Genomic DNA, 19,385 nt, shown 5'->3' with positions numbered 1-19,385 from the left:
CTCTCTGCCCCCCCCTCCCCTCCCCTTCCTCTCCCACTGTCCTGCAGAGGCAGACAACCTTCCCCGCACACCTCTCGGACCCCCTCCGAGCTCCCCCGCCTACCTCTCCCCCTTTCTCCACCTTCCATGAGGACAGTCCAGCCCGCCCTACCGCCCCCTGCCCCTCTCTCACCCCCAACTTCCCGCGTCAGAGGGTCACACCGCCACACCCCACTCCCCGCGCTGGCCCACACGTGTGCTCCTTCCAATCAAGGACAACCGGACCTTCCCCCCTCCAGGCGCGCGTCTCCTCTTCCCGCAGCCCGGCGGACCCCCTGGGGAGGCCCGCGCCTTCGGCCCGGACGCTGGGGCTGCTCCCGGGCCGTCTTCGGGCCTTCGGCCCCGGACGCTGGGGCTGCTCCCGGGCCGTCTTCGGGCCTTCGGCCCCGGACTTGGCTGGTCCCGGTGTCGCGGCCACTCATCCCTCCGGTCGGCGGCTTCCCCCAGTCTCAGCCCGGCCCAGTTCCCCACGTCAGCCTCAGACGCCAGGGAGGCGGACGTCCTCGGACTGGCCGTGGAAGCGTCTCCAGGCGCCCGTCCATCCACGCGGTCTCTCCGCGTTGGGGGGGCCCGGCTCCCCCGAAGGCAGGGGGCGCTTTTCCACTTCCTTTTCCAGCTCATTGGAAAGCTGACGACACTGACTTGCCCAGGGTCACCCCGCGTGTCCGCGCCGCACGCGGACCTGACCCGAGGGAGATGGAGGAACAGTGAATGTCTACGAGTTAACATTTATTAGGAAGGAGCCGGAGAAGGGGCGGCTGCACCGCGGGCTGGGAGGGCCAGGGTGGACAGCGGGGGACAAGGAGGGGCGCCGGCCCTTTACGGACTTCCCAAAGGGAGACGGAGACTGGCAGGGGCGGGCCCGGTCCGCGCCCTGGGTCCCGGCTGCAGGGACAGGCCGGCTCCGCGTGCGGCGCAAGGCCCGCTCCCCCAGACCTTTCTCGGGAGGCCTCACCGTCACGTGGGATCGCCGCGGCCCAGGCGGCTCCGAGCGTCAATGTTTGCTCGGCCTGGCGCAGGGGCCAAGGCTGGGCGGGCAAAGGGCGCCGGGAGGCCGGTAGGCGGAGAGTGGGGCACTGGGGGGAGGGGGCCGGCCGCCGGCTGCGCGTGCGCGCCAGGGGCGGGAGGCGGGGCTTAGCCTCGTTTGGAGGCCTCGAGGGGAGGAGCCAACGTGCGCGGCACCGCCCCGCGCCGCGCCGCTCCTCCCTTTCTGGGGGGCCTCCAGAGTGGCTGGAGCCTGTGTAGTCAGTGCTCTGTTTCTAAGCGGGAACGGAGGGTGCGCTGTAGCTGGAGTCCCCTCCCTTTCCCCCCAATCCTCCGCATGGCCGGAGGCGAGTCTCCTCCTTCCCGGGAAGAGGCGGGTACTCGCGGCGTTCGTTCCCTTCTCCCTCCTCTGGGGCGCGTGGGGGCCGGAGGGGGTGGGGTGAAGTGTGGGCGTTTGTAAGTAAAGAGCCGCGGGCGGTGGCTGTGGGTCGGGGGACCGGAAGAAGCGGGCCGCCGGCCACGTCATTCCGCCCCCCCCCGAGGGGAGGGGCAAGGGGGAAATCCTCACCTTCCGCCCTCCCGGCCCTCCGACACCGCCCCTCGCGCTTACCGGCTCCTGCCGTGCGCGTGCGCGGCTCCGCCCCGTTCCGCCAGGCTTTACTCTGGCGGCCTCCGTCCCGGGCGCCGCACACTTGGCGGGAGGTGGGCTCGCGCTCCTCGCAGTGAGTGTGCCAGGGGAGGAAGGCGTGAGGGAGAAAGAGGAGGAAGGCGGGAGAGAGACGGAGAGAGGGAGAGCGAGAGAGCGAGAGGGGCCGGGTGCGCGCGGGGGTGAGTGCGCGGCGGGTGCGCGCGCGCGCGCGGCCGGGAGGGGCGGGGCCGCGGCCGCGGGCGGTTAGCGCTCGGCCCGGCGCGTGGGCCAGGGGGCGCTCTCCCCCAGCCGGCGCACACGCACACGCCCGGCTCTCGCGCACGAGCGCACACTCACGCGCAGAGCGCTCCGCGGGAGAGGGCCTGAGTGGGCGGCGGCGGGCCGGGCCGGGCCGGTATCCGGTTCTCTGGCCGAGGCCGGGGCCGTTTGTGACCCAGGCGGGGCGAGGAAGCCGGGCGGCGGGCGGGCCTGGGCCTGGGCCTGGGCCCCGGCGGGGCGGGGCGGGACCATGTCTGCTGAGCGCTCGGTCCCCCTGCCCGACCAGCCGGCCTCGGCGGCCGAGCTGGGCCTGCCCCCGCTGCGGGAGCGGGAGCTCGACCGGGCCGGAGCCGCCGCCCCCGGCAACCGCGGGGAGCCGCCGCCGCCGCCGCCCGCGCCGCTGGGCCACAGCGTGCCCCAGGCGGCCGTGGCCGTGAAGCCCCTCGGACTGCCCCTGGCCCACAAGCCTCCGGAGCCGGGGAGCCCCCCGGGGCCCGACGACGACGACGGCGACGAGGGCGACGAGGACGACGGCGACGGGGCGGCCGCGCGGGAGCGGCCCCGGGCCCCGCCGCCCAAGGAGAATCCCTGGACCAAGAAGCCGCCGCCGCCGTCCGCGCAGCTGCCGCCCGCCGTGCTGGCCGCCGGGCCCGGCCCAGCCCCGGGCCAGCCCCCGGCCGCCTCTGCCGCCGCCGCGCCTCCGCCGCCGCCGCCGCCGCTGCTGCTGCTGCTGGCCGAGCCCGCCGAGCCAGGTGCGTGTGCGGGGGGCGTGCGGGGGAGGGGAGGGGGCGGCCCGGCCCCGCCGCACTGTCGCGCCCTGGCAGGAGCTGTCATCGGAGAGCGCGAGGCTGCCTGGGAGCCCAAATGTGGGTCGACCATTCTGAAGAGCCGATGTTAAGTGGATGGGCTCTGACCTTGCGGGCTCCTTGCGTGTCAGCGGTCCTGCAGGTTCGCAGCTGCAGTAGCGAGGGACCGAGGAATGGAATCCCTCGGAGATATTTTGAAAAGCTCGGGATATGGCTGTTTCTGAAGAGTCTCCTTTAAGAGTTCAACATTTGGCTCAAATTAGGTAGACATGGTTTGATCTCCCTTCTAGGGAAGTGTTTATTAACAAGTATTTAAAATCCCAAATCTTTAAACCTTTGGGGGAGATTTATAATGGGATGGTTCATGAGCATTCTTCAATGGACCTACAGCCCTGTGAAATTTTGGTTTTTTCATCCTTCATCTTGGCTTTTTGTACTTTTTGGTTGACTTGGATTCCTGTGGTATAATTAAAATAGCACTTGGCAGAGATTTAGGTTCTAGTCTCAATAACTAGTGCGAGCTTAGGCAAGCCAACCTTGCTAGGTCTTTAGTTTTCTCATTCGTCAAATAAAAGGATTTGTGTTATTACTTTTAGGTTTGCTCTTTCTCAGCAACCAAGGCTTCATTCATATGTAACTCGGGCTTAGTGGACTTTCTGTTTTGCTTGATCAGTCTTGTCAATATAAAGAAATAAGAGGGAGCACAGTTGATATCCATATATTGACTGGAAATTTCCGTAAAGAAGTAAGGTAAATGAGCTGAGGGGTCACAAGTATTGTGGAATCTGCAACAAATGAAGAAGTAGCCAGGTTGAGAAGGAACATGTTAGTTTTGTTAATGAAGGACTTTCCACCCACAACCTAGATTGTTGGGAGAGTAGGAATTGTTTCTTTGTATGTATTTGCATACCCTGCTACTACTACAGTGCCTGGTACGTAGTAGGTGCTTATACATATCGATTGACTACTGGGATGAGTTCTAAGAGGTATGTTTTCCCTGAACTGTGCCTTGGTAGCCTTTGCTCCTTCTTTCTCATCTAAGTCAGTCTGCTTTTAAAAAATTCCTTAGTTGACCCCGATGGGAGGCTGTGAATATGCTTGTGAGAAGGTCTCTCCCCTTGTTAGGTAATTTAGAGCCTGGCCGCCTAGGCAGTGTTATTAAACTTCTGCCCAGAAAGAGGCCTGGAAAGCAAGTCCTTTGCTTTAGTGAAGCCCAGGCTTTTTCCTGGCCTGCCCTCAGGAGAGGCTTCTGCCTGATTACTTTGCTGCTGCTAGTAGATTGAAGAGAGCAGAACTTTGTCCGATTTTCTGTCGCTGGGGATTGTTAAAAGGGGATCTTTGGTGGGGTGTCAGTTGAAGCACCCCTTCACCTGGAGTCTGTTGGTTGTTATCCTGCCTGAAACAGGAATATGTTATCTTGTTTGATTGCAAAGTCCATTCGTGTTTAAAGTCAAACATAGTGGTTCTGTGTATGTGGAGATCAGTGGATGGTTTGGAAAAGGTGTACGTAGGATTAAATGAGCTCCAAAGACAGACCTGCCTGCTGTGAAGTAGATAGAAAGGGAAAAGATACTCACCAAAGCACCTCTTTCATGAAACTGAGGAATGCTACTATAGATTATTCTTTTCATTTGTCAAAAGATACCGTTTCGCTTGTCTGCTTCATACAAGATAGGAAAGTCTTGTAATTACATTGGGCACCAGAGACATATTGATGCTTTTTCTTCCTTAGAATCCACATCCCTTCACCAATGCAACCCTTTCGTTTCTCCCAAAGCGGGTGAACCTACCACCGTGCTCAGTGGTTAGGACTCTGACTTCTCTCCTCTCCATGCATTGTTCATCTGCTCCTATGGGATCAACCTGCATCTCTCTCTATATTGTATACGCATACGCACACACCTATATAGCATATATACTGTATATATACTGTATACACTTCTATATATACTATATAGAAACTCCAATATCACATCAGCAAGTGGACAGCCTCCACCTGGCTATCTCAGATATCTCAAACACAGCATGTTCAAATCCAAGCTTGTCTTTCTCCTCTAAACCTTCCCCTCTTTCTAATGTTCCTATGTCACCACCATCTTTGTAATCACCTGGCTTTGCATCTGGGGAGCCAGCCTCAGTTCTTTCTCTCCCTCACCCCTCATATCCAGGCAGTTGCCATATCTTGTGGGTGATTCCTCCACAAGGGCTCCTGTGTCCCCCTTCTATCTGCATGACCCCCATTCTGATCACTTGTGCTGCAGCCGTTGCCATAGCTTTCTGATTGGCCTCAAACTTCCCTGCTCCACTTCCATCTTCCACAGCTGCCGACCTGATCTTTGTACAGCACAGGGTTGACCTGCTCAGGAAGTTCCCGCGGCTCCCTGTTTTCCTCTACAATAACATAAACGCTCCTTTTTGTCCAGCTGTTTGCAGCCTACCTTTCTGGGCTATTTGCTTATTATTCTCCTTTAAACCATCCTTTATTCCAGCCCAGCTGGCTCACTTACCCTTCTCCTTAGACGTATTCCATCTGTTAGGCCTTGTAGCTTTCTTAAAAACTCAGTGTTCATTTCAGCCCTGACTCTTCATGACACCGTTTGGGTTTTTTTGGCAGAGATACTGGAGCAGTTTGCTATTTCCTTCTAATTTTACAGATGAGGAAACTGAGGCAAACGGTCACGTGACTTGTCTAGGGTCATGCAGCTGATTAATGTCTGAGGTCAGATTTGAACTCAGGAAACTGAGTTTCTTAGTGCTACCTCCTACATGAATTCTGTAATCATATTTGGCTAGCTTCTTCTCCACCCAAAGTACTTTGTAATCAATCATCATACATTTCTCCAGCCCTTATTATCATTCTTCTAAGCCCTAAAGAGAAAAAGAAATTTGAATGCCTAACTCAAGGAGTTTACAGTCTAATAGGGGATACTACTGATTCATAAATGACTAGAAAGTGGGCATGAGGTCACTTTAGAGTAGAGGGGTTGGGAAAGGAGGCAGTAGGGTTAGGTAGTAGGATTTTAGGTGAGCCTTGAAAGAAGTGTCTGACGGCTCCAGTTAGGAGAGAAGGCAGCCACAGTAGAACGTGCTGGACAGCAGGTGGGAAAACTGAGGAACAGGGCAGAACTTGAAAGGCCATAAGGAAGAATTTCTATTTGATGGCAGAGGTTGTAGGGAGCATCTCTTTGTATTTAGTACTTACTTAACTGTGTACACATTATTTCCCCTCTGATAGAATGCAGTGCAGAGAACTTTCATTTTTGTCTTTGTCTCCTGACAACTGGCTTAAGTGCCTGGCCATTAGTGAATGAATGAATGAATAAATGAAAAGGCATTTATTAAGCACTTAGCTTACACTCTAATGGAGGCCTTACTATGAGGGAGTGGTGGCTAAAGGAGGGGCACCTCAGTCCAGAGAGTTCCTGGGATGTTGTGTGGGGCCTTTGGGAACTAGATTGATAACACCCCATCCAGGAACGGTGGCAGCTCATGGGATCTTTGTTCTTGGTTCCAGAATTGGAGTGGGGCCTGCCTGTGGGGACTGCAGTGGAGGGGATGAAGAATGGGTAGGGCTTTCCTGAAATGGGAGAGCAGGGCCCCAGGGCAGATTTAGGTTAATAATAAATGATTATGGAATTGAATCCAGCACTTTGGGAATTTCATAGGCACACGTGCCTTGGTGTGTGGGGATGAGCCCAGAGTTAGCCCATATTTTTCTTTCACCAAGTGATTGTTTCTAATTCACTCCTTGACCCATCCTCATGACTTTATAGGACATTTCCCTTTACTCTTCATCTCCTTTACTTTTCCCTTCTCCTTACTCCAGTTGGAGGATTTGGTTTTGAGTAGGTAGTGGGAAATTTTTTCTATTTGGTAGAAGAAGAAAGCTCTTAATTTAAAGTGAGAAATTGAAATGAGGTATACTACTGAGACAGTTGTTAGGTAAAAGGCAAAAAGAACCCTTTGAAATAACTAGCTTGAATAAAGGCCTGTCTCAGTGTGGACACAGTCTTAGAATGAATATGATGTGGCCCTTGTGGTTGTTTTGGGCTTTTTAGTTTTGTGAATAATTATTAGGACATTTTTTCCCCTCATGCTTTCTACCCTTTAAGGAAGGTATAACTTCTATTATTATTACATTTAAAATACTTTTAACATGGTCATCAATTACTCTTTCTTTTACATACGAGTGCTTCATTGATCAATAAATTTGTGTAGTGTTTGAGCTTTAGTTTGAAAACCAAGAGTTTATTTTTGGGAAATTAAGTATCAAATAATGTAGAAAATTGTTATTCCTTATCCTGGAGACTGGAAGGCAGAGTTTGATACGAAAGTGAGGACTGAACCTACATGTAGACTTTAGAGCTTTGTGTGTTTTTTTAAATTCATATATGGTATATGTAATAAGAAACAAATCTGTGGTGATAGCCTTGAATTCTAAGTAAAAGTTGGAGATTTTGCAAGAGCAGAGTTGTCAAACTTATGCCTGCAAAACTCCTGATTTAAAATGTAATTGAAAAATGTCTAACAAAGCAAATAAAAATCCAGTGTAGATAATGCTAATTTGTGGTTTTCTAAGTCAATATGTGGATTTCAGGGATTAGTTTCTATTTCTATTGACTTCGATACTACTGACTGGCGTTTTGTCTATTTTGTGTCTTATGTTTAATGTTTAGGAGTTTAACATGAATAGATGGATGGGTTCAGTGGGCTGAATGATGGTTTGGGGTATTACTTTCTTTTCTCATTAGCACTTAGTGATTCTTTTCACCCCAAGAGCATGAATTTTCAGTGGCTTTTCCATGACTTGCTCAATTTTCAGATAGAACATTTTGACCAGTAAATTACGATTTTACACAAAAGTTGTAGCACCTTTTTGTTTTTGGAGCACTTCCATTCAACAAGTTATGTTCCAGGCATTGGTCTAGGCAACTGGGAATATAACCCTCCCCACCCCCCAAATCCAACCCCAAACAGCCCCTATCCTTGAGGTAGAGAGAAGTGAACCTTAAAGATGTCCAGAGTCATTTTGGGCTTGTAGAAAAAATACTCTATCAAGAAAGGCCTCATTGAGGCATCATCCAGCATTTATTAAACTTTTATTGTGTGCACAGCTCTGTGTTAAACACCAGGGATACCGTCCCTGCCCTCCAGAAGTTCACAGTCTGAGGGGAGAGACAGTGACAGTCTAAGGGGAGAGACAATGCCCTGACAGCTCTGCACAAACAAGATGCATGGGATCAATTGGGGTGATGTCAGAGGGAAGGCGCTCAGATTAAGAAGAACTGAAAAGGCTTCTTGAGACTTGAATGATGTCAGGAGGCTGAGAGGGGGGAGGGAAGATCAGTCAGTGAAAACTCTTAAGAGGCAAGGGGTGGAATACCAGGAGAAGAAACAGCCGGGAGAGGTCACAGGGTCATGCCTAGTGTATGGGCAGGGGGAAGGATGGATGGGAAGGCTGGAAGGGTATGGAGCCAGGTTATGGAGGGCTAACAAGATTTTATGTTGGATTCTAGAGGCAGTAGGGAGTCACTGGAGTGACTCGAAAAGACTTGAGATTGAGAAAGATCAGTTTGACAATTGAGGGGCAGGAAGACTCCACAGCAGGCTATTGCTGAGGTGTCAGGTGAAGGCCTTAAGCTGGGTGGTGGCAGTGTCAGAAGAGAAGGGGGTTGTGTATTAGAGAAGGAGGGAGAAGTGGCAGAATTTGTCAGTTGATTGGATGTGGGAGTGAGGGAATGAGCATTCTAGGATAACACCTAGGTTGGGAGTCTGGAGGACTGGGACAGTGGTGGTGCCTTGTAGTTACAGGGACCCTAGGAAGACGGGACAGTTTAGGGGAAAGATGAATTCACTTGGGGACATGTTGAGATGGCGATGTCTGTGAGTTTGAAATGTCGGTGCTTGAGATCTGGACAAACAGATTTGAGAATCCCCTGACTGGAGATAATAGTTGGATGCATGGAAGCTGATGGAATCACCAAGTGAAATGGTATAAATGGTGAAAAGAGAGCCCAGGAGTGTGATCTGGATGAAGAGCCAGCAAAAGAGACAGAAAAAAGATGGTCAGAAAGGTGGTGAGGGGGCTATGACTTGAAGGGAGTTTGCTAATGAGCCCACAGAACTGTCAGACATCACTCTTGAGCAGAGACATTTCCAGTTTCCCCGGACTTTCCTGAGAAAGTGAGAAGGAAAAGGCAATGAGAAATGTCTGTGTTTTTTCATGGTTTTATGTTTTCTTCTAAAAGTAAAGTGTTCCTTTAAGAAAAAAAAAGGAGCCTGAAGTGAGGAAGGGGAGAGCATTTCAGGCCTTGTGATTCAGTTTGCAAAGGCCCCAAGGGGCATTTGAATTACTGAGCATGGGCAACTTTGGGTAAGCAACTGGGGCTAAAAGACAGGAGTGGCTAATGGGAAATTCTTCTGAAAGCAAGGTTAAAGCCAGACAGTTTTTTTTTAAGTGTCAGCACACAGAATTTACTTTGTATAATCACTGCTAGACATTATTAGCCAGTTGAATCATTAGCAATGCTGTCTGGTTCTCCCAATTCCCTCGATTGTACCCCTTCTTTCTTTGAGGTCGAATTTTATAGAACTTTAAATGTCATAAATGTTTGTATTTTATTTCTAACTTTCAGCTTCAGAGAACCCGTCATAAGCCTCACTACCTTAGACTTGGCTTTATGTGTTATTCATGTAACAGTTGTAATAGAAGATGTTTAAATGGATCAAGTATAAATTTGAGAGAAAGCTTCCTGAAATATTTTTGTGTGTACTACTTTTGATGGATTTATTCTCTCCTTCAAATAATATGAAATTAAAAAAAAATTTAAAAACACTTAAGTGGGTGATGAGACTTTCACAGTCAATATTTTAAATAAGCAATATCTTGGTTATCTGTCTTCGGGAAGTGTCATCACACACGTTGGACTAATATTTGATTTTTAACTTTACTTGGCTCATTATTACAAGTGAAGATTATCTTTATTATTGTTTCGTTATTAAGTAAAGTCTTCTTTAATTACTGAGTCATAAACTGCCTCCAGTTATTTTTCTATTTTCAAGTGAGTAAGGTGAGATTTTCAAAGGAATGTCTTGGGTTTAGATGTGTGGGTAAAAAAGCTTAGAAAGTAAAGGTCAGAAATAGAACTGTGATAAATCTTTTGGGGGGGTAGGGAACCATGCTTAAAACATTTAAAATTTAAAAAAAATTAGTTCCAAATTCTCTCCCTCCCCCACACATTGAGAAAAAGCAAAAAACATGATACGCATTATCCATATGCAAAACATTTCCACTTTAGACATGTTGAAGGGGTGGAAAACTTCATTTGGTGCTTAGAATTTATCAGGAGCGTGAGGAATCTTAAAGCAGATAGGTTTTCAGTTTTCCTTTATCCTGTTGCTTCAGTTATTGTCCTTGAATTTGGAATCTGGGTTTAAGAGATCCCTTTTTACAAATGTAAGATGGGAGAAGTTTGACCATAGGATAGCAGTTTGGAAAAAAAATCGAAAGGTTAGGTTTAGTGGATTTGAGTGAAAGATCAGTGGAAGTCCACAGTGTCATCTGGCAGTCAAGAATCCTGATGTCAGTTTAGGTTTAGGTTGCCTTAAGAGAGGCAGAGGGCCCAAGACCATAGCTGGAATTTTGTGTTCAGTTAGGACATACGTTGTGTTCAATATTAGGAACAGTGTTGATAAACCAGAGTATCCTGAGGAGAGGAATTGGAATGTCTTAAGTTTATGACTAGCTGGAGAAGAGAACTTGTGGAGCATGATTATAACTGTCTTCAAATATTTCAAGATTATCATGTGAACAGAAGAAGTTAAGTAGTCTTCTTCTGATTGAGCCACAGAGAGCAGAGCTAGGATTGATAGATTGAAATAGTGTAGGCAAATTTAGACTTGAAGTAAGAAAACCTAGTGGAAAACCAGTCTTACTGGTTGAGTAGGCTGTCTTTGGAGGTAAGTTGTTGGGTCTCTACTGCAGAGGTCTTCAGACACAGGCAGTTCTTAAGATCACTTGTTACATGTTATGGAAGTGATTCAGTCTTGTATATTCATTTAGGTTTGACTAGGGAATCCTTGAAATTCACCCTTCCAGCACTGAAATTCTATTAGTCTGTGAGAATGAATTGAAATTTAGATGATGGTGGTAGTAGTAGTAGTAGTAGTAGTAGTAGTAGTAATGCTGGAATAGTGGAGAGTGAACATTTTTATTTCTTGCAAGTTCTTTATTTCACTGCTAAACAAAATCAGTGAAAAAAATTTGCTTTACTTTTTGCATGTCCTCCTACTTTTTTTGTCCTCCTATTTTTCAGTCCTCCCACTCTCCTAGAAAGAAAACATGAATAGACTTATTATAGCTACCAAACACCGAAAAAAAGTGATTACTTTTTTTTGGAAAATCATTTCCATTTTTGATTATATAAAATCTGTACATGCTTTAACATTTATTTTACAGATAAGTAGTATTTTCATAGCATTACTTATCAAGATATTTTCTGCCTAATTTTTTGTTGCCACTCTGTTCCCTATTTTACAGAGCAAGAAAGTGAGAGTTTTGCAAAAGTGACAGTGCAGTTTGTCCTTAAAGAAGGTAGAGTTAAGTTTCTTCACTAGGAGCTTATTTGAGATTCTTTTGTAGTAAGAGTTAAAAAAGATACATATTGTCGATTGCACAATACTTATTTGCCCTTAGTACTGTTGTTGGCATTGAGAATTGGAGGCATTTAGAGTTAGAATCGATAGAATCAGCCTTCCTGACTTTAATTTCTTTACACTATGCACCCAGTTTTTAGCACAAGATAATTTATGTTCTAGAAAAGAAATTTACCTTGTGCTATCTTTACTAGAACATCACTAGTACTCACACTAAACCATTGTCCTCTTTTGCAGAATCTGTATTTGTAGATCATAAAGTTAGTCCCATTTTGCAGTTCATTTAGGTCATGTATATAATAAGGAAATATTGTTATCAGGCGGACTATCTTGGTGTGTAATGAATCAGACTAAAAAGGCATGTAAAAACTTATTCAGGTAGACATTCAGATATGTTGGCTATATGGTTTACTTACTGTTACCTTTATTCAAGAGACGGGTGGATGATCCCAGGGCTTATTTTTGCCTTGTACATCTTCTTGCTTGACTAGGGTAAGCCCATGACATTCAACTTGTATAGTTTTTAAAATTTAAATATTTAATTGATTTATTTTCAATTTTGAACATTTGCTTTCATACATTTTAAATTTCTCTCCCTCCCTTTTCCCTCCCCAAGACAACATGCAGTCTTATATGGGCTCTACACATATGTTCCTATTAAACACATTTTCACATTAGTCATGTTATATAGAAAAATTACAATGAATGAGAGAAATCATGAGAAACAAAACGAGAGAAAAGAGTCTGCATCACTCTGCAATCCAAGAACTCCCTAGTTCTTTCTCTGGATGTAGATGACATTTTCCATCATGGGTCTTTTGGGAAAGTTTTCGGTCCTTGTATTGCTGAAAAGTCTGTCACAAACAGTCCTCCCACACTGTGGCTGTTATTGTGTACTGGGTTCTCCTGGTTCTGCTCACTTCACTGAACATCAGTTTGTATAAGTCTTTCCAGGTTTTCCTGAAGTCTACCTGCTCATCATTTTTTAAAAAAATAATTAATTTTATTTATTTCAATTTTCAACAATCACTTCCCTAAGTTTTAAATTTTCTTCCTCTCTCTCCACACAATGGCATCCAGTGTTATGAGTTATACACATACACTTATTAAATGTATTTTCATATTAGTCATGTTGCATAGAAGAATTAAAACGAATGGGAGAAACTATGAGAAAAACCAAAATAAAACAACAAAAGAGAAAATAGTCTTGCTTCATTCTGACTCAATAGTTCTTTTTCGGGATGTGGATGGCATTTTGTATCATGACTCCTTTGGAAATGTTTTAGGTCCTTGCATTGCTGTGAAGGGCTGAGTTTATCAGATACAGTCCTCAAACACTGGCTCTTATTGTGTAGGATGTTCTGCTGGATCTGCTCACTTCACTCAGCATCAGTTCATATAAATCTTTCCAGGTTTTTCTGAAGTCTTGTTTGTCATTTCTTGTAGCTCAATAGTATTCCATTACATTCGTATACCACAACTTGTTCAGCCATTCTCCAGTTGATGGGCATCCCCTTAATTTCCAGTTCTTTGCCCGCACAAAAAGAGCTGCTGTAAATATTTATGTACGTGTGGGTCTTTTTCCCATTTTTTGTCTCTTTTATCTCTTTTATCTCTTACAGCCCTGGAAGTTATATTGCTGGGTCAAAGGATATGCACATTTTTATAGCCCTTTGGGCATAGTTTCAAATTGCTCTCCAAAGTGGTTGGATTAGCTCACAGCTCCATCAAGGAGGGGAGCTTTGCCCCATCTGTTTTTTTTTCCAACTTTCCCCCATCTTCTCCAACGTTTATCATTTTCCTGTTTTGTCAAGTTAGCCAATCTGATAGGTGTTTTGTGGTATCTCAGAGTTGTTTTGATTTGCATCTCTCTAATCAATAGTGATTTAGAGCATTTTTTCAGATGGCTATAGATAGCTTTAATTTCTTCCTTTGAAAACTGCCTATTCATATCCTTTGACCATTTATCATTTGGGGAATGACTTGTGTTCTTGACTCAGTCCTCCATATATTTTTGAAATGAGGCCTTTATCACAGACACTAGTAAAAACTTCTTTCCCAGTTTTCTGCTTCCTTCCTAATCTTAGTTACATTGACTTTGTGCAAAAACTTTTCAATTTAATGTAATCAAAACTGTCCATTTTGCATTTCATAATGTACTCTATCTCTTGTTTGGTCATAATTCCTCCATTCCCCATAAATCTGACAGATAGACCATTCCTTGTTCCTCTAGCTTGTATCATTTTTAAAATAGTCTGTCAAACCTTCCATCTACTGCTTTCCAACTGTGTATGTGTCTGTAAAAGATAGCTGTGGAAATTTATCCTTAATAGGACTATTTGATTTAATGAGAATGTAGAAACAAGTTCTATTTTGAGGATACTTTTTATTGATATTTCAAAAACAAAAACCAGATTTTTATTGAGCTTTTTATATCAGCTATGTCTTCCCATACATCTTTCCCTCTTCTTCTTCCTAGAGAGCTAGCTTATAACAAAGATTTCTTTTTTTAAAAAAGAAGAAAAAATTAAGCAAAACCAATCACCAGATTGAAAAAAATCTTGTTATAGTCAACGTTCTGCACCAGTGAACCCCAACTTCTGTGAAGGAGGAAGAAGAGAGGGGAAAATGTTTTCTTTACATCCCTCCTATGAATGACCAGACTTGGTCTTTATGATTTTGCAACATTCAGTTTCTATTTCTTGTGGCTCCTTGTTAGTTGTGTATATTGTTTTCCTGGCTCTGTTTAATTCATTTTACAGTCAGTTCATTTTTAGCCTGTTCATGTGTCCTTGTATTTATCACTTTTGTGTTTTTCTTTTTTTTAACAGCATAAGAATATTCCATCATATTCATGTAACACAACTTTTTTAGTCTTTCTTGATAGGCATCTACCTGTTTCTAGTTCTTTGTTGCCCTCCAAAATACTGCCGCAAATATTTTGGTGTATGTGGAGGCTTTCTTTTTGTCAACCTCATTGGGGGTACCTCTAAGTGGGATCTCTGGATTCAGATGGCATGGATTTTTTTAGTTTCTTTGGTAAGCTAATTCCAAAATTCTTCTCAGAATAGTTGTATCAAATTGGCAGCAGTGTCTATCTTTCCAAAACAAACTCCCATCTTTTGTCATCTTTGCCAGTTTGCTGAGAGTGAGGTGAAATTTTGGGGTTGTTTAAGATTTTCTCTTAGTAATTTGGAATGTTTCATATGGTTGTGAATATGATAATTCTTTTGAGAACTGTTCATATTCTTTGGCTACTTTATTGGGGAATAACTGTTGGGATTTCTTTGATATTTAACTGATCATAGGGATTTGGCAGGAAACTTTACCATTAAATTGCTTTGCTTATTCTAGATGTATGTTAATTTTATTTTAGCAAAAGCTTTTCAAGTATATGTAACCAAAATTCTGTATTTTGTCTTTTGTAATTGTTTCTATCCCTTTTTTTGCATAAGTGTTTATCCCTTACCTATAGCTGTGAGAGACAGGGGTATGGTCTGCTTCTCTTATTTTTATTAGTATGACAATTTTTTAAAATTAAATTATTTTATTTGTTTTCAGTGTCCTACAATCACTTCCATATAGCTTAGATTTTTCCCCCTCCTTCCCCATCCTTCCCTCCTCCGTCCCCACTTCCTGCCTGCCAGTCTTATATAGGTTCTACATGTACATTCCTATTAAATACATTTTCAACTTAGTTATGTTGCATAGAAGAGGTAATATGAATGGGAGACCCTTTGACCCAGCAATATCGCTTCTAGGACTGTATCCCCAAGAGATCAAAAAAATGGGAAAGGGTCCCACATATACAAAAAATATTTATAGCAGCACTCTTTGTAGTGGCCAAAAACTGGAAATCAAGGGGATGCCCATCAATTGGAGAATGGCTGAATAAATTATGGTATATGAATGTAATGGAATACTATAGCGCTGTAGGAAATGATGAACAAGAAGACTTCAGAGAGGCCTGGAAAGACTTATATGATCAGATGCTGAGCGAAAGGAGAAGAACCAGGAGAACTTTGTGTACAGGAACGACCACAGTGTGTGAGAATTTTTTCTGGTAGACTTGGATGTTCATAGCAATGCAAGGACATTTAAAAAATAAAAAATTGCCAATGGGCTTCTAAGGCAAAATACTTTCCATATTCAGAGTAAGAACTATGGAATTGGATCGCAGAATGTAGCAGATCATTTTTGTGTGTGTGTGTGTGTATTATGTTTTGGCTTGTTATATGATTTCTCCCATTTATTTTAGTTCTACACAACATGACTATAATGAAAATGTATTCAAGAGGAACATATGTGTAGATCCTGTATAGAATTGTATGCTGTCTTGGGGAGGGAGGAGGGTGGTGAGGGGTAGGTAGGGGGAAAAAATCTTAAGTTTTATGGTAGTGATTGTAGAGCATTAAAAATAAATACAATGAATGTTATTTTAAAAAATGAATGGGAGAAGCCATAAAGTAAAACAAAACATAATACAAAAGAAAATGGTCTGCTTCATTCTGCAATTCCATTCCATAGTTCTGTCTCTGGGTGTGGAAGGCATTTTACATCAAGAGTTCATTGATAATTTTTTAGGTCCTTGCATCACTGTGAAGGGCTAAGTCTAACAGAAACAGTTCTCACACACTGTGGTTGTTGCTGTGTACAAAGTTCTCCTGGTTCTGCTCCTTTCACTCAGCATCAGTTCATATAAATCTTTTCAGGCATCTCTGAAGTCTTCTTGTTTATCATTTCTTACAGCACAGTAGTATTCCATTAACATTCATATACCACAACTTGTTCAGCCATTCCCCAATTGATGGGTATGACCTTTTGTTTTTGCATCCTCCTCATTTCCCAACATGCCCCTCCCTCATCCTTTTAAACTAAGAATGAAGAGAAAAAAGCAGTTACTCAGCACATCAGTCAAGTCATTACATTATGCACAGTGTTTCAAATTCATAGCCCCCACCTCTGCAAAGAAGGGAGGAAAGTACCAGGTTACATTTTTTGGGTGTTAAGCTTAGTCATGATGACATACTATTTATTTTCGATTTTTAAAAAATTATTCTTTACTTTTACATTGTCTTAGGCATTGTATATACTGCTTTCCTCTGTTCATTCATTTTCAATCAGTATATATATCTTCCCATGTTTGTGTCATCCTTCATTTGTTCATAATGCACAGTACTATTTGGTTATGTCCACATCCCTTGAGAATTTGTTGAGTCAGTTGTCTAACTGGTAGTCACTTACTTGGCTTCCAGTTTTTTGCTTCTACCATAAAAATGTGACTATAAATATCTGCATGTATGTGGGGCCTTAAATTTTTTTTTTTTACTTTCCTGGGATAGGTTTTCTAGGTCAAAGGGTATGGAGGCTTTAGTCTCTTTTTAGGCTAATATCAAATTGCTTTCCAGAGTGATTGGATCAATTTAAAGTTCTGCCAATTTTTACAGTCCTTTAAAATGCTACATTTAAAATTTTGTTTTGGAAGTGGTTTAAATTCTTTTGAACAAATTATCTTGTACTTTATCAGTTCATTTGTGGTTTGTGAATCTGTTTAAAAAGTTAGGTTGGGGGAGGGATGCCCACTTGTGGTCAGCCTTCCTCTGGAAGCTGGAACTGGTGGATGGCTTGCTTGAACTCTGATATTTGGAATTGCAGTCAGGCTGAACCAATTTGGTGAGCCCTTGGGAGAGGGGAAGACTGTCTGGGGGTGGGGGGGTGGGGCAGGAGTGTGAACCACCCATGTTGGGAATGGAGATATTCAAAGCCTCTGTCCCAATGAACAGTGAGATCAGCCTGTGAGCCTGCGCTTTCCAGCCTTCCACAGCAAGAAAGGGAGGTGTTTGGTATTATTTTGAAAGTTATTTGTTAGGAATACTTGGTTATATATTATAGCTACGTGGTCTATCAAGGCATTACTGGTTGTTTTGATGCCGTAGACAACTATAATTATAATGGGTCTGTTGCCAGAAAATCATATTGCGAACCTGTGATTTCTTAATGGGAGAAGTATGAGTGTACATGTTGAGTATGGTGTAACTGGTAGATATTTTTTTTGCTCCTCAGAAGAGTCTTGAAATCAAAGTCACAAAAGCAAGTAACATTATCATTTTTTCCTTAGAACTAAGTTCCGCAAAAATTATAAAAGCAGGAAAACCCAAGACAAAGAAAACCAACAAGGTATGATTTTTTTCAGGAAATAAATTGAAATTGATCACATTGAGTTTCTGGATCTTTATAGTTATTTTAATTATTTTTATTTTAGCATAGAAGCATTTTTTCCCTCTCATCATTTGGGTGAACTCAGTTGGGGTAGAAGTATAAAATGTGTGTTATTGGGTATATGGAGAGGAGATAAGATTTTTCAGCATCCTGTCGGCTTCCCAGTTTGGTATAGCTGCATTAATTTATTCTAGAGAACTAAAGTTTTAACACTCCCTGATTATTATTTTGATCTTTCACAGTTTTTTTCTTAGTTATGCATTAGGGTGCATGTATGATTTAAATTTACTTGATTTCTCTTAAATCTCTACCATTGGATACAACTTTTTTCTATGTATGTATTACTTAGAAGTATTTTTTATTACATTTGAGAATTAATTATTTTGTTGCTTTGCAGGCTAGTGATTTCAGTGACATCACAAATTGGCCAACACCTAGTGAATTAGTGAACAATGAAGTAAGTAGTCTACATTTTGGAACTTTTTAAATAAGAAAAAGTCTATTATTTCAACTTGGATATCACAAAGCAGCGTGCTTTTCATATAATTTAGGGAATTGTCAGCTTGTAGAGTCTAGCATCATAGGATTTAGAGATAGAAGGTATTGCAGAAATGCAGTGGTATTAATGTCTTCATTTTACAGTTAACTTTGGCTCAGATGGTAATAATAGTTAGCATTTATATAGCTTTTAATGTGCATTACTCATGCTATTTCTTTTTTTAAATTAATTTATTTGTTTTCAATTTTCTATAATCACTTTCATATATCTTAGATTTTTTCCCCCTCCCTCCCAGAGACAGTATGCAATCTTATATGGGCCCTACACATACATTCTTATTAAATACATTTTCACCTTAGTTGTGTTGCATAGAAGAATTAAAATGAATAGGAGAAACACAAAAACAAAACAAAACATAACACAAGAGAAAATGATCTGCTTCATTCTGCGATCCAATTCCATAGTTCTTTTTCTGGATATGGAAGGCATTTTGCCTCGAGTCCATTGGGAAGTTTTTAGGTCCCTGCCCTACTGTGAAGGGCTGAGTCTACCAGAAAAATTCCTCGCACACTGTGGTTGTTGCTGTGTACAAAGTTCTCCTGGTTCTGCTCCTTTCCCTCAGCATCAGTTCATATAAGTCCTTCCAGGCCTCTCTGAAGTCCTCCTGTTCATCATTTTTTACAGCATAATAGTATTCCATTACATTTATGTACAACAACTTGTTCAACCATTCCTCAGTTGATGGGTATCCCCTTGATTTTCAGTTCTTGGCCACTACAAAGAGAGCTGCCATAAATATTTTTGTACACGTGGGACCCTTTCCCATTTTTATGATCTCTTTGGGATTACCCATGCTATTTCATTTGTTTCTCACAAAGGTCATATGCATAGTAACTTAGGAAGAGGATTGGAACCTAAGTCATTAACTACTATTCTACAAAGTCGAATTTTTTTTTTTACAGCATCAAGGTTTTACATCACTCATTGTCATATTTACCAGTATGAGAATAACATGATCTGTGTATATCTGATGCCAGTGTTAGTAATATGAAGATATACAGTTCCCTTATTAAAAGTGTTCACATTTTAGTAAAAGATTAATACACATCCAGTTTCTTTGAAGCAGTATATCTAGAATTGGGAACAAAGAATAAACAGACTTCTTCTTAAGGAGATTAAAACTGATGGGATACAGACTGGAGGATCTGTGACTTTTGTCAACATGAGAAACTCTTCCCCCAAACCAAGTCTTCCTGAGACAGTAAGAGTGCCTTGA

General features: G+C 43.4%; 1 protein-coding gene across 5 annotated transcripts in view; it reads left to right on the top strand.

The window, feature by feature from the left end:
• Positions 1 to 1,903: 1,903 nt before the first annotated feature.
• The window catches only part of LARP1B (La ribonucleoprotein 1B), an 82,650-nt gene continuing 65,168 nt past the window's right edge, over positions 1,904 to 19,385 (top strand). For 3 of the 5 annotated variants that reach the window (XM_072624563.1, XM_072624562.1, XM_072624560.1), the window contains exons 1-3: positions 1,906 to 2,682; positions 17,510 to 17,568; positions 18,008 to 18,067. In XM_072624563.1, coding sequence (XP_072480664.1) covers positions 2,181 to 2,682; positions 17,510 to 17,568; positions 18,008 to 18,067 — 621 coding nt within the window. In that variant the 5' untranslated portion in view covers positions 1,906 to 2,180. Of the gene's footprint in view, positions 2,683 to 17,509; positions 17,569 to 18,007; positions 18,068 to 19,385 lie in introns of all 5 variants that reach the window. The other 2 variants (XM_072624561.1, XM_072624564.1) reach the window with 2 other exon arrangements.

Source organism: Notamacropus eugenii, chromosome 7 (genome assembly GCF_028372415.1).
Source record: "Notamacropus eugenii isolate mMacEug1 chromosome 7, mMacEug1.pri_v2, whole genome shotgun sequence".
In the NCBI taxonomy this organism is placed as follows: Eukaryota; Metazoa; Chordata; class Mammalia; order Diprotodontia; family Macropodidae; genus Notamacropus; species Notamacropus eugenii.
The sequence above is the reverse complement of the archived record's forward strand: the minus strand, read 5'-3'. Positions and strand labels throughout refer to the sequence as shown.